This window comes from Peromyscus leucopus, chromosome 10 (genome assembly GCF_004664715.2).
Source record: "Peromyscus leucopus breed LL Stock chromosome 10, UCI_PerLeu_2.1, whole genome shotgun sequence".
NCBI lineage: Eukaryota > Metazoa > Chordata > Mammalia > Rodentia > Cricetidae > Peromyscus > Peromyscus leucopus.
The window spans coordinates 1,534,151-1,548,824 of NC_051071.1; the positions used below are offsets into that span (position 1 = coordinate 1,534,151).

The following is a 14,674-nucleotide window of genomic DNA, read 5'->3' on the forward strand; positions in this document are numbered from 1 at the left end:
TGTATTTTACTTTACTTAATCCTTTTGAATCTTTAAAGTTTATGACCCACACATCTGTCTGGTGAATGTTCCACGTGCACAGGGGCTGGCTGCTACTGGAGGGGAATGTTCTGGACAGGTCATTCAGCTGCTGGAGTTCAGCTTCTCCACATCCTGGCTTACTCTGTCTGCAGCTGCTCCTTCTCACGGGTCTTCGAGCAGCACTGACCCTCCACTGGTAAAGTAGACAGGTCCAGTTTTCTGCATCTCTGCTTGGTGGATATGCATGGGCGTTAGGTGCAGAAACACTCAGAGCTACATGGTCTTCATTAGGCAATATCTCTGGAAACTGTCTCTGAAGTGACATTAATAGGTCTACCTTAAGGGAGGTGCTAAAGACTGAACTCAGGGCTTCATGCACACTAAGCACAAAATCTACAACTAAACTACACCCCAGCCCCATTTTCTCCTCTCTCTTAAGAGTGTTATCTTACATGTTGGGTATTTGAAGAGTTCCTTGTAGATGACAGAATTGAGTCTTTTTTTTTTTTCCAAGCCTCTGACAGCACTGGTGTGCTTAGACATCTGTATGTAATGTAATTTGGTATGTCTGAATTTAAGTGTCATCTTACTTGTTTTTTTTTTTCTTTGTTCTTCCCTGTTTCCTCTTTTCTGCCTTCATTTTGAGTTTTCTGAATTTTGTAATTCCATTTTAATTTGTCTTGTTTTTGTTCATCTTTCTACATAGTTCAATGGTTGGGCTAGGAGCTGAAATAAGTATATGTAATTTTCCATGACCTAATTGGAATCAGTACTTTATCATTTTGAGTGGGAACCCATCGCCCTTCCCCTGGTATATGACTGTCTTAAATGTTACATCTACATACAGTTGAAGACCCAAACACTAACCAAACGCATTTTTAAAGAACCTATTGGGACTTGCACATCTGCAATTCTGCAATCTGCCCGTATGTTTACCATTTCTGTTCCTCTTTTTTCCTATGTTCCAGGGTTCCTTCTAGTGCAAGGACCCTGCAGTGGCCAACTCTCATACAAACTATAGAAATGATCTCTGAAAGTATAGTCTTTGGCCAGCTCTCCTACAAGGCTCCTGGCAGCAGCAAACGTTCTTGGTCTTCATCTGGGAACACTCTCCTTCCTTTCACCTTTGTTCTCGATACAACATTCTGGGTCGACAATTCTTTCTCTCAACAGGTCCAAAAACAGATTCCCGTGTGTGTGTGTGTGTGTGTGTGTGTGTGTGTGTGTGTGTGTGTGTGTGTAGACTGTTATTGTATTTTAATTGTGTGTATGTGGGAGGCGGTTATGTGCAAGTGTCTGCGGGTGCTAGCAAAGCCTCAAAAGAGGACACTGGGTCCCTTGGAGCACAAGTTACAGGTGGCTGAGCTGCCCAACCTGGGTGTTGGAAACCTAACTGTGGTCCTTTGCAAGTGCAGTAGCTGCTCTGATTGCTGAGCCATCATCTCCCCAGCCCCTCTGTGGTTTCTGATGAGAAATTCGTAGACGTTCAAATTACTATTCCCCAATAAGTAATGCACTGTTTTGCTCAGGATGCTGTAGGACTTTTTTGCCTTTATTTTCAGCAGTTTGGTTACAACTTGTCAGGTCATGGGCTTCTTAGAACTTCCCTGCTTATGGGGTCACTGACTAGACTTAAATCTGTAGGTTTATGTCTTTTGACAAATTTGGGACATAGTCATTTGATTATTCTAATATTTTTTGTTAATGAATTCTTCCAAGACTTCATGGCACAAATTCAAACTTTAGTGATTCTGGCTTCTACTAATTTTTAAAAAATTTATTGCGTATGTGACTGTGTGTGAGTACAGGCACACATGTCCACTTAGCATGTGTGAAAAGTCAAGGGATAATTTTCAGGAGTTGGTTCTTTCCTGCAACTATGGGGAATCTAGGAATTCAACTCAGGTTGTGAGACATGTGTGCAAGCACCTGGACCTGCTAAACCATCTCATCTTGCTGGATTTTAAAACATTTTAGTGTGCCTCCTATGTTCAAGATTGTGTTACTTTAGTGACCTTCCTTTAACCTCTACTGTTAGACTGCGTAAGTTCTACTAATCTACCTTACAACTTACTTTTTTCCTAACTTTGTTTGCTCTGCTATTGAGCAGTCTGCCTAGTTTTCAGTTGTATTTTTCTGTTATGAATGTTCATTTGTTTCTTATATTCCCTATCTTTCAGCTAATGTTCTCTGTCTCCCACTCTCAAGAGTGTCTGCCCTCCTTGCTGGAGCATCCTTCTACCGGCTTCTTTAAGGTGTCACACAGTCCCAAGACACACTGATTTCAGGACTGGAGTCTACTGGTCCTCAAGACAACCTGGTCCTCAAGTCCAATAATTCTCAACTATATTCCAGACTTTTCTTTTTAATATGTTTTAAGATTTGTTTTATGTACATGAGTGTTTTGCTTGCATGTATGTCTGTGCACCACATGCATGCTGAGGAGTGGAGAGTCTCCATGTAGGTGTTGGGAATCAAACCCAGATCCTTTGTAAGAACAAATGCTCTTAACCACTGAGCCAATTCTCCAGCTCATAGACTTTTCAAAAATTATGTTCCAAGATCTGACCTTGTGTAAATGTTGACACTGTTGTAACTGATTTGGATTCCAGACATAAAGACCTACAAGCTCCAGCCAGCTTTACTGTCAAATTGTTCCAAACTCAGTTTTCAGCTCTTTTGACTCTGTCTTACATGTGCACCACCCAGTGGCCAGCCAGAGATTTGCACGTGCTCTATCCATTCAGTTCTACTTAAAGGACCATAGGGTCAGATCTATGTACCTAGCTGGACAGTGGCAGGAAATCCAGGAGTCATAACAACCTTAAAGAAGTCACTTTCCTACACATTTCTTTGCAATCATCAAGTGTCTTCTAGTTCCCTGAGTCTCCCTGCTGTGGTAAAACAGCCACACACTTCCCACAACTGTGTTGGTGAGAGAGGACAAGCCAGAGGTACAATCTCCTTTTCTCACCAGCTTCTCCTGATAATGTTAGGCTTCTGTCAGACACTAGGTAGACTTTCAGCTACCTCTACTGACCACCCAGATATATCCTTTCTGTAATGTGCAATCCTTTTGTGTCCCAGACCTCTCAGAAACCAGAACACAGGAGAGAAAGAATGCCACTCTAAGCTGCCCTGGATTTACCACCACTTTCTGGGTTCTCTAAGATCTAAAAGCTAACTTCATCTGGAAGGCCATCTAAGATGTTCTTGGGTATACAAAGCTAACACTGACTCTGTAAGCCTATGGTTGCCATAACCAGCAGCTGCCTCAGCAAGAACCAGCACTTTGGCTTTCTGCTCAACCTTACTTACTTACAGTTAAGCTAATTCCTCAACTAACAGCAAATAGTGTACACAGAACAAGACCACCTCATTTTATTCACGAGGGAATGGTATCACCACCCCTGCTAAGTGGCCAGAGCCCCCGTTCATTCAAACCCAGTAGGTAGAGAACTAAAGGTTCTTTCTAGCTTTACTCTCTAGCTCGGTAGCTGGAGAGTTTGCATGCTGGTGGATGTACTTGTGGCCCTCTGTGTAGCTGGCTGGAGTGATGGCGACTGTCCTCCCAGTAGCCAACATTCCCACTGCACAGCTATTGCCCTTGGGATTATCTGTAGTTGCTAAAACCCAGGTTTACTTCGGCGTGCTGGAGGCATGAACCTGCAGACTTGCGCTTCTTACATATGCAGGTGATGAAGACAAGCCTCTTCTGGTGACTGCCCTTCAAGAATCACGGCTTTAGTTTCATTCTCTTATCCTTGGTCATTTTTGTTTCCCCTAAGAAAGTGTCTCTGAAATCATCATGTAAGCTAATGGAAAACAAGACTTAATTTTCAAGACTTTTATGAATTTGAAAAGATAACTGGCAAGTAATATTTCAACATTCCCCCCATGCCTCCAAAGAAACTGAAGTCTCTGAGGCCAAGCCACAAGAACGTGACTCAGATCAAATGAGGCCAGGTGCCTGGGGCAAAGCACACAGAGTATTTCCATGACGAAGTGGGCCTATTTATTAACTGGAAATCACAACATCCATCCCTTGACCAACTCTGGGCAAAATACACTGCATACACTATCTCTTCAGTTACAGCAACACCACAGGTAGGTATTCTAATACCAAGTCCACACCTGATAAAACCCAAAAGAGACAACTGGCCCACGGTCAGACAAGTGAAAGGAATCCAGAGCCTTGGCTGCCGTGCACACCTGTCCCCTTGTCCTACCACAAGCTCTGGAGCCATGTCCGCACACATGCTTTCATGCCCTTGCTGCCTGGGACACAGCCTGATGCAGCATGAAGCAATGCTTGCTGAACAAGCAAATGCAGGGGGTCTGCTCAATGGCTCAAGCTCATTGTCACACTGTGCTCAGTTTCTCTTGACAAGCTCAGGGTTAGCTTGTCAAGAGAAAAAACCAATGATAACAGCAAGCACTTCTGCGACACTTACTGTGCTCAATACTATTCTAAGCATATAGCATGATTCACTTACTTAATCCTCACCACCTGGGAGATCGGCACATTTCCTCCAAATTGTATAGATGGCAAAATGAAGCTCAGAAAGATTGAATAGCTTGTCCTAAGTAACACAGCCAAATTGTGACAGCTGAAACACAAACCCAGGCAGTCTGTCTCCAAAGTCCATGTTCTTTTTTTTTTCTTTTTACATTTATTTGTGTGTGTATATGCACGCACTTGTGTGTTGGTACACTTGTACTACTATGCCTCTGCACAGAGGTCAAAGCACAACTTTCCACGGTCAGTTCTTTCCTTCCACTATGTGGATCCCATAGATTGCACTCCGGGAATTAGACTGGGCAGCAAGTGCCTTCTCCCACTGAGCCATCACAGTAGTCCCAAAGTTTAAGTTCCTAAAACACCGTTGGATGATTCTTCTCCAAGAAAGAAAAACAATTCCAGAAGGGGGAAAAGGGAATACGGAGGATCCTGGGCACTTGTTTATGTTTCAGCCCTAAACAGAGTTACTGTCACCATCTCAGATCACAAGTATAGAAAATCAAGGGTCCAACTCTGGCCTCTGGAAAGTCAGAGCTAACAATTGTGACAAAAGCCAGCTCAAGCCAGTGGTGCCCAGAAGTCCTGACCCTGACTCCCTCTCTGGCTTTGCCAGCTTGGGGTCAGACCCGAGAGTTGGGAGGACCAGAGACACAAAGCATATACAAACAGGTCCCAGGCAGGATTGTGTGACTCATGCATGGGGTACAGTTACTTTCTTCATTATTGATAGCTGAAGCCAAAGGTCTTCTCAGCAGAACCGTGTTACTGCACAGCCAGCTGGGCTCTGCATCGCAGTTCACCAATAAGATTCCAGAGCAGATAACACATGAAGCAAGAGCTCTCAGGACCCACCCGGATGTCTATTAATATAATTGTCATTCCTCCTAAAGTATAGATTCTTTACTACATACCATTACTTCATCTTCTAAGAAAGTTACAGCTGAGTTTTGCATACAAACTCACATTTAATTGTATGCTCACTTAGTAAGCCTCCACAATGACTCAAAATCAAAATGTATGATTTTCAAAGATAAATTCCCAAACTGATAGCCTTAGTGAATCTTCCAGGGGAGTGGCAGACAATATTCTAACAATTTTTATTTGCAAAGACATGAAAATGTACTGTGTGGAAACCTGCCTCATCCTTGCATACCCTGTACCTAACAGTCATCAGCCCTGTCCTTGGCACTCCACAATGACCTTAGCGGGGCCAGGTCCTTCTTCCCCAATACGGAATTGCAAGTGAGTTTACCGCACTTAGCTAAGGCAAGCCCTCCCATCAGAGAGGGGCACCAGCACACCACTCAGGTCACAGACAACCTCCCCTCTGCTCCTGAGGCTCAGCTCTCCTGACGACATAGGATGGCATTCCAGCTCTGCCATTCTTTAACTATTATGACTCTGCACAAGTCACTCAGTCTCTGCACCTCCATGCTTCCTCAGTAAGCTGAAGACAATGACTGCATCTTCCTCATAAGGTGGGGTAGATTTGTTTTTTTGTTTGTTTGTTCCAGTTTTTGAGAATTTCATACATGGATACTATGTATACATCCTTTCTACGCCACCCTCTCCCCTTCCAAGTATTCCTATGTGTCCCCTCGCTCCCTCTCAAATTCACGATGTCTTCTTTAACTATTTTATTACATATACATAAAATATATATTCATACTTTATGTATTTTATGTGCATGTGTGCACATACACATACACATATATATATATACATACACACATACAATTTGCTGATTTCATTTGGTATCGCTCAAATGTCTATGTGTTTAGGGATGGTCACCTGGCACTGGATAACCTATCGGGAGCTCATCTCTGGAAAAGACTGATTCTTCCTCTCTCAGCAGCCATCAGTTGCCTGCAGCTCTTCATCTAGGGGGAGGACCTTGTGATATTCCCCTCATCATGTAAAGATGTCAACTGGTAGTGTTACCGAGCAGGCCCTGTTTAGGTGACAACATTGTTAAGATTTGATGAGTTCAGTTCCCTGTCATTTGCATATACACTATCTTACAGCAGATGTCCTGGTCCTCTGGTTCTTACAATTTCTACCCACCCTCTTCTTGATCTGGGCAGGGGAAGGCAATGTTGAGGGAGAGAGGAGAGCTAAAGAACAATAAGCATACTAGAAAAGCCATAGAAGAACATGCTATGTTTATTTAAAAATACATATATAAGTATATGTACACAAAAAATGAAGGTATGTCATGGGCCAGACATGACAACCCTTCCTTTGAGTTTTTGGTCATACAAGTTTCATGAGACTTCCAAAACAAGGCAAGCTATTGTCAATGTCTGTGGTTGTCTCCCAGAACTTGAAGATAAGACATACTACTAAAGATACCACATACTTCAGATACAGAATACTTGGAAGGATCCAGCTGAAATTGACCTGGAAGCCTCATTCCTGAGGACTAACACTCACAGTATTAGAAGGTGCTATGCATGTTGCCAAGGGAGAAAAACAATTAAAATCCCTATTCAGCTGTAAAGCCTATAAACTACAACAATGACCAGCATGACAAGAAATATCCAGGGGTGCAATAGTGGCACTCATATCTTAGGGGTAACCAACAGCCACCTCATTGAACTTAAGGCCCACTTAAGAGGAGGGAATCCTGCCCAGCACTGTAAACCTAGCCAATTACACATGGCTGGTGAGGTCATGGACCCTACAGGACAATCTACTACAGTCAATCTCTAAACCAGTATAATTCCCAACCGAATTCTAAATAGCATCTTTATATACACAGAGAAGTACAGCTCTTCCCCACAGCCAAAGAATCTATTTTGCAGCAGGTGGAGACCATTACAGAATGCCACAACTGATCAAAATGCAGAGAACAAGCAACAGTAGGACTCTTAGAGCCAGGTGGTGCATCTGTAACACAACCCTTAGACCTAAGGCTCAGGGAACATCATGGCCATTGTTTTAAAGAAACCAGAAGCACAAACGCTACTGTTTAAAACTAGCACATAGTAACCCCTCAGCAAACAATCCTCAAATCAGTTGTGCCCTCTCAGGGAGAAAGACCTGTCTACTTTCCACGCCCTGCCTTAGGTGGGCCTTGTCTGCCTGAACTGGGCCATGTCCTTTCCCAAACCCCAATGTCAGTCATGAGGACTGACACTTACTTGGTTCTCAAGAGGGTCCAGAGAACAGCTGTCAATGAATATAAATCTAAGATGGGAAGAAAGCTACTGAGGACAACCACTTGGCCAACAGCAGACGCTCAAGGCAACAGGTTTCAGGCAATGGCTGACCTACAAGGTAAACAGGATCAGAGCCTCAAGAAGTTGCTGGTGCTAATAGTTAGGGACACCTAAGGGCTGCCACCATTTGGCATGGGCTCCTCCCTGAGAAGATAAGCAGGTGCTCTAGCTGCAGACTTGAGGAGCAAGGAAGTCAGTGGGATGTTGGTGCAGGCCTGGCAGACAAAAGGCAAGGTCCTCCAAAGTCTGGGAGCATGATGGCCTAGTCCACATATCCCAGAGCAAAATGAAGGATTTAAGCTCCAAGAAATGTGTGGAGACTTGAGTATCAAAACACAATAAAAGCTTGATTATAAGTACATCTGCAACAGTTACTGGAAAGACTGACTGAAATTCATCAAGTTTAGACATCTAAAGCCCAGCTGAATCTTCCTGTGTGCATGTTACAAGCTGTAAAGAGGTGAAGAGTTAAATCCCTGCACAAACTGAATGCAACTTAAGAACCCAGGCACAGAGGGCTTTCCAACTCCAAGGCTCAGCAAGAGTCACCTGTATGGTTCATGAGCATGCCCTCACACACCAGTGGCTTACCTTGTGTGTTTTCTTTGAATCTTTCTGAGCAGTCTCTCGGAGTGGGACTTTTCCAAACAGTTTCCATCCCAAGTCTCTCTGTCTATCAAGTCTTGCATTTTGTTTTCTAGCAAGCAAATTCCTATAGAAAGAAAAGAAAAGGGCTAGGCCATTTCTGTGTGTTATAGAGACACTCCAACGGCGAAGTCAGGCTGACAAGAACAAATCAAACTTTGAGAGGGACTACAGGCCGCGAGCACATGTTAACACCTCAGACTTGGCTTGCACACACGCAGAACTGCACAGACACAGATCTCAGACAGAAGCTTGGTCAACTATTCTGAAATTGAGAATGAGAAAATGTGTTCAATGATAAAGTACATTAGCAGAAGCTGGCCAAGATGAACTGAAATGCCTGACTCAGCCATTCACTAGCTGGGAGTCTGGACCAGGAGAGTGACCTGAGCCTCAGTTTCCTATAAGTGACAGAGAGACCCCATTTGTGATGACAAGTTCATTTACAAACTGACATTTCAAGGACAGCCAGTCTTTCAGACCAGTTGTTTAATTATCTATACAGCCTCCAAGGATCAGAGAAAATCATTCCTTAGATGGTCACAAGGTCTTCTCTCCCAACAACATGTAAACAAAAGCTCCCCAAACTACAAGTCCTAACTATAAATCAACCTGGTTCTCAGATGCACTGTTCAGGTGCAGTCATTAACACAAATGGCCTCCAGGGCTCCCAAAAAGCAGACATGCCTGTCTGCAGCTTTCCAGTAAGTTTAAAAACATATCAAAACAAAATGGCAAAAGCTTCAAAAAGAAACAAATGACCAGATACAGTACAGTATACCTATAATCCCTGAATTCTGGATGCTGAAGCAGGAGGATTGATACAAGCTCAAGACCAGCCTAAGCTTCGTAGTGAGTCTGAGGCCAGCTTGGGCTTCATTATAACAAGACTGTGTCAAAAAAGAGGGAGGAGGAAGGAGGAGCGGGGAGAAGCAGGGGACAGAGGGAGAGAGAGAGAGACTATGAAAATGAACTGGTTTCACTGTTTTCTTCCCATGTTTCTATTGTGGTTATAATGGAATCTACTTCAGAAGTAGTTTCACAGTCCAATACAAATTCCTAGTTATATTTGTAAAAACAAGTAAATAGATGAACTTTGGGCACTCTAGAGCTCCAACTCATTCACCGTCTAAGAAGCACTTATGTAATTTAAACCAAGTAAAGCCTCGGGCACCCACAGATGCTGAGAACCCGAGTTACTGGAAGGGTTCCGTCTGCTGATGAGCAGCTGCCCTCTCAGGGGAAGGAAGCTGGCACCGGTGGTGAAACCGGACCCAGGGAAGGGAAGGTCGGGCGCTGGCAGCGGCAGTAAGGAAGGACGCTGCTGCAGGTCCAGGGAAGGAACATGAGACCCCACAGAGAACCGGGTACGGGATATGTGAAGGGATCTGGGCACCCGGCTCTTGCATTTGTGCTTTGGGAGACTGAGCATTAACAGCGCTATTCACTCCGACAGCAGGCAGAGGATGATAAAGAGGAGCACCTGAAAGCACTCTGTCTGGGACCGCACAGTGGAAGTGAAGACAAAACTAAAGAGCATCCAAATCCAAAGCTGCTTGGTTAGTGTCAGTCTAAGATCTTAAGCTTACAAACAACCAAAACTTGACAGATTTATGGAAAGCACCTTGATTTTTTTTTTTTTATAGTTAACGCCTTGAAACCCCTCGATCACAATACTACATATAAAATGGCACCACACACAGGTGCTCTGAACACACGAGAGTGCCTTTCAGAACCGAGTGACTGAAAGTCACATAACCAAAGCCTGTGCCCAGCCAGGCACTGTGAGCTCATAAGAACATGCAGGCAGGCACAAGCTGGAACTCTGTTGCCCCAGTGCAATCCTCCTGCCCAGGGTCCGGCAGCTTCTTCCAGACACCCATGGAACCCATGTCCATGGTGCCATTCTTGCCTAGTATTCAGTGGCCCCTTCCCAAGGCTATGTGACCCCATGAGTGACCATCAGCCTACACTGCCCAGGGGATAGAGACCAGGGAGCAGCTGTAGTCAAGCTTATCTTTTGAGACTTTAGAAGACCTGTCTCCATCCAGCAACAGACCCTCACACTTGTTCCAGGCTCCTAGCACAGTTTCCACAGCACTCACTACTTTGGGCTGTTCATAGGATAGGCTCTGCTTCCTCCCCTCCACTTTCTATCTCTAGCAGGAAGCAGGGAGTCACCTCTGTACTCCCAGAGTCTAACTAGCAAGAGTAGATGTTCAGCGTGTTTGCTGGCAAGTGGAGTGGCCACCATGTGTGTTTGCAAGGAGGCAAGGGCAGGGGGAATGAAAAAGCATGGTTAACAATGCTGTCATCGCTTACTATGAAGTCCCCCAAAAGGTTCATGTGCCAAAGGCTCGGTCCCCAGCTGGTGGTATTACTGAAAGGCGATTGATTTCATCAATGGGTTAATCCACTGTTGAGTTCACAGCTGAATGAGCTATTCATTAGGAGGCAGGGCCTGATTACAGGTAGGTCAAAGGGGGTGTGCTCTTGAAGGGGATATCTAATCCTGGACCCTGCCTGCTGTTCTCTCAGCTTTCTGCCTGTCTTACCACAAGCCCAGAAGCAATGGAGCCGTCTGACTCAGAAGTGAAGCCTTTGGAACTATGAGGCAAAATAAGCCCCCTCCTCCAAGATGTTTTCCTCGGGCATTTTGTCACAGAGGCTGAAATATGACTAATACACACGTACACACAGCCGCTACACACGCTGAAGATAAGGAGACAACAATCCTGCTTACGCCACAAGGTCAACAGAGGCGATCCCAGGGCAGAGGTAGATCCTAGGAAAGAAGGGCTATGTGAGGCTGAGGGGACGTCTCAGTCGGTAAAGTGCTTCCATACAAACATGAGGACCAGAATCAAATCCCCAGAACCTAAATGAAATGCCAGGCATGGTGCACATGCAGGAATCAGAGGCAGGGAGACCCCTGGGGCTCCCTGGCTAGCCAGCGACCCTAAGAAGTGAGTCCCAGCTTCCAGTGCGAGATCCTGTCTCAAAAAACAAAACAAAAACCAGTTCCTGAGGTTGACCTGTGGCCTCCACATGCATATGTGCGCACGCACGCGCACGCGCGCGCGCTTGCGCGCGCACACACACACACACACACACACAGAAGGGGCAGTGGAAGGTGACCGGAGATGCCAGGGGAGAAAGAACATTCACTATGCCCTTAGGGAGGGCAGAAGGTGAGGGGTAGTCTACAGGGGGCCAGTGTCCACAACAAAGAGGTACTTCAGAGAAAACTGTTCTCATAAACGCTGGACTCCTTTGTTCTGTATCCCCAGAAAATTGTGGCTCCTCGGTGAAAAGATACATCTGTGTTTCAAAGAGGCAAAGTAACCTTCTTGAACTATTAGGGACAGATAGCTGCTGACCCCCAAGCAGTCTCTGACCCAAGAGACCCAGAATACTGAGCAGATGGAAGATCTGCAGCAGTGGCTTGAGCTAGCTACCCACACACAATGCAGTGCCCAGAGCTCTGCTTCCAATCCACCTACTCCTTGACCACACTGCCCACACAGCTCCCTGACCACCTCAGACTCCGGATCACAAGTCCCGTGTGTTAGTGTACACACACTAATGTGGTGCCCTCTGCCCTGGGGCAAGCCTGTCTTAGTTCCTCACCACTCACTTCTTCCCCGATGCTCACTCAAATCCCCCTTCCACGGAGGAGGCACGGAATCTCTTTCTCAAGGTAGCAGTCTGGGGAAGAAGCTCCTCTGCAGGCTGGGACCGAGCAGCCTCCAGGCCTCATTCCTGCCATATTTCCTAAGGCCTCAACTGTAGTCAGTGACAGAAGTTCCAGGTGAAGGAAGGCCTCTTTCCAGTAAGTAGCTGCCTTGTCTAGGAAGGGAGCCAGGAAGAAGCCTGTCCTACCTGTGCACAACTCCTTGCCCTTTCTCCAGCTATCCTTCAGGCACCATACTGCCCTGGACCCGAGGCCCCAAATACATCTACAAGCACCACACCCTAGCGGCAGAAATGGCTCACACTAGTCCTGTCCTCAAGCTGTGCCAATGACTTGAACCTGGTTTTTTTTTTTTTTTTTGTGGAATGTGGCCTGGCTCCACCTCCATCCCTACCCCCCAGGCTGCTCCCCAGGTCCATCAGTGTTTGGAAATAGGTGACATGAATGTTAAGTGAGGTGGAGGCCAGAGCTCAGCATAGCCACATTCTTGGCCTGCAGGAGAGCTGTCCCCACCCATCAGGTGATTCCACGGTTTTCCAATGAGTGAGCACTGAAGAGCAGGGGCTCCTCATGCCAACACCCCCCCCCCTACTGCTACAGTGTCAGGGCTCAGCACCCCCAAAAACACAGAGATTTGCAGAGAATGGGCCAGTTTGTGAGAACAGGGAGTTCCCAAAGAAGGTGGTCTAAGAAGCAGTAGCCAGAGCGCCTCTACCAGCCCCAGAAGCTACCTGTACCAAGGTGATTCCAGAATTCTAACTGAAGCCGTCTCAACCTCTCAGAAGCACTAAGACTAGGGGGATGGTGGAGGAAGTGTCAGTGGTGAACCCACGGCCAAATACTTAGACCCACGGGACTAAGTATGACTTTAACAGCTAGAAGTGAAGGCTAAATAACCACGGACAGGCAAAGCTGAGCTGTAGATGTTTTATCCGGTGGCTGGGAAAGTCATGATTTTCATCTCAATAGTTAATTAATGATGTGGGAAAAGATATAGACACCCAAGACAAAGTGATGTTCAAAACAGTGGTAGTCAGTTTCTCTGAAGCCAGGAAAAAACTCTTAGGTACAATGTCAAGTGTGAACCACACAGGGTGCCACTAGACTTGGGAGCAAGACAGTTGCTGACACATTTACCTGGGGCCTCCTATGGTTCCAGCACACACACACAGCCTCTTCCAATTCCTAGCAGGCTTTACTCTTAAGGCTCCCTGGGGTACCCTGTACAGCAGGAAGTAGATACAAGATAGACCCCTGCAAAAAGGCAAGAGAGACTAGGTACCAGGTGTCAAAAAGAACACCAAATCTGAAGCAGAAACTCTCCTTACCTGCAGACAAAAGGTTGAGGGCTGCACTATACAACAATGGAGCCACTACCCACTGTACCTACTGAATGCCCCAAAAATGGAAGACAAAGCAATGAAATATGTTGACTGAAACACAATGTTATTTTTTAAATGTCATAGAAAGTGAAAACCAAAAGTTTGTGACACATTTATAAATAGCTCTAAGAAGGACAAGGGACATTTTCTTAGAGACTGAGAAGTATCGATTGTCACAGACAAAAGCCAGGGTCCTAATAGTATCAAGAAAGCCATATGATACAAGTGTCAACCTGTGGTGGTATTGTGTTCCCCAAAATATTGTGTACTCTAATAAATTTATCTGGGGTCAGAGAACAGACAGCCACTAGATACAAAGGCTAGAAAATGGTGGCACTCACACCTTTAATCCTAGCATTCCAGAGATAGAAATCCCTCTGGATCTCTGTGAGTTCAACGCCACATTGGAAATAGCCAAGCATGGTGACACACGCCTTTAATCCCAGAAAGCCAGCCTTTAATCCCAGGGAGTGGTGGTAGAAAGCAAAAAGATATATAAGGCGTGAGGACCAGAAACTAGAAGGTTTTGGCTGGTTAAGCATTCAGGCTTTTGAGCAGCAATTCAGCTGAGACCCATTCCGGATGAGGACTCAGAGGCCTCCAGTCTGAGGAGACAAGACCAGCTGAGGATCCGGCGAGGTGAGATAGCTGTGGCTTGTTCTGTCTCTCTGACCTTCCAGTATTCACCCCAATAACTTGCCTCAGGTTTGATTTTATTAATAAGAACTTTTAAGATTCCTGCTACATCAACCTCTGCTTGTCTAGGCATGGACTCCCTGCTAATAGCCACTACTCTGGGAAAAGTTACTAGATATGATATACAACTTTCTACCACAAACTCCACTGTACTTTTTGAACTATGAGCCATGAGAATGTATAATCTGTTTTAAAGTGAATAAACAAGAAATAGCCACTGCAAAGCCAGATATGTTTGTCACTAGAAAACAAAACACTTTTGCATCACCCCGCACAGCATCATCCCTCACAGCATCACTCCCCCACTGCATCACTACCCCACTGCATCACTCCCCACAGCATCACTCCCCCACAGCATCACTCCCCACAGCATCATCCCCCACTGCATCATCCCCCACTGCATCACTCCCCCACTGCATCACTACCCCAACTGCATCACTCCCCCACTGCATCACTCCCCCACTGCATCACTCCCCACAGCATCACTCCCCCA

At 45.6% G+C, this 14,674-nt stretch overlaps 1 protein-coding gene across 5 annotated transcripts in view; it reads right to left on the reverse strand.

The window, feature by feature from the left end:
• The window catches only part of Tbc1d14 (TBC1 domain family member 14), a 94,447-nt gene that overhangs the window by 41,228 nt on the left and 38,545 nt on the right, over positions 1–14,674 (reverse strand). For 4 of the 5 annotated variants that reach the window (XM_028882333.2, XM_028882335.2, XM_037208880.1 and 1 more), the window contains one exon: positions 8,356–8,476. The exons of the other annotated variant lie outside the window; for it this stretch is intronic. In XM_028882333.2, the coding sequence (XP_028738166.2) occupies positions 8,356–8,476 (121 nt within the window). The remainder of the gene's footprint in view (positions 1–8,355; positions 8,477–14,674) is intronic. 5 annotated transcript variants of the gene reach the window in all.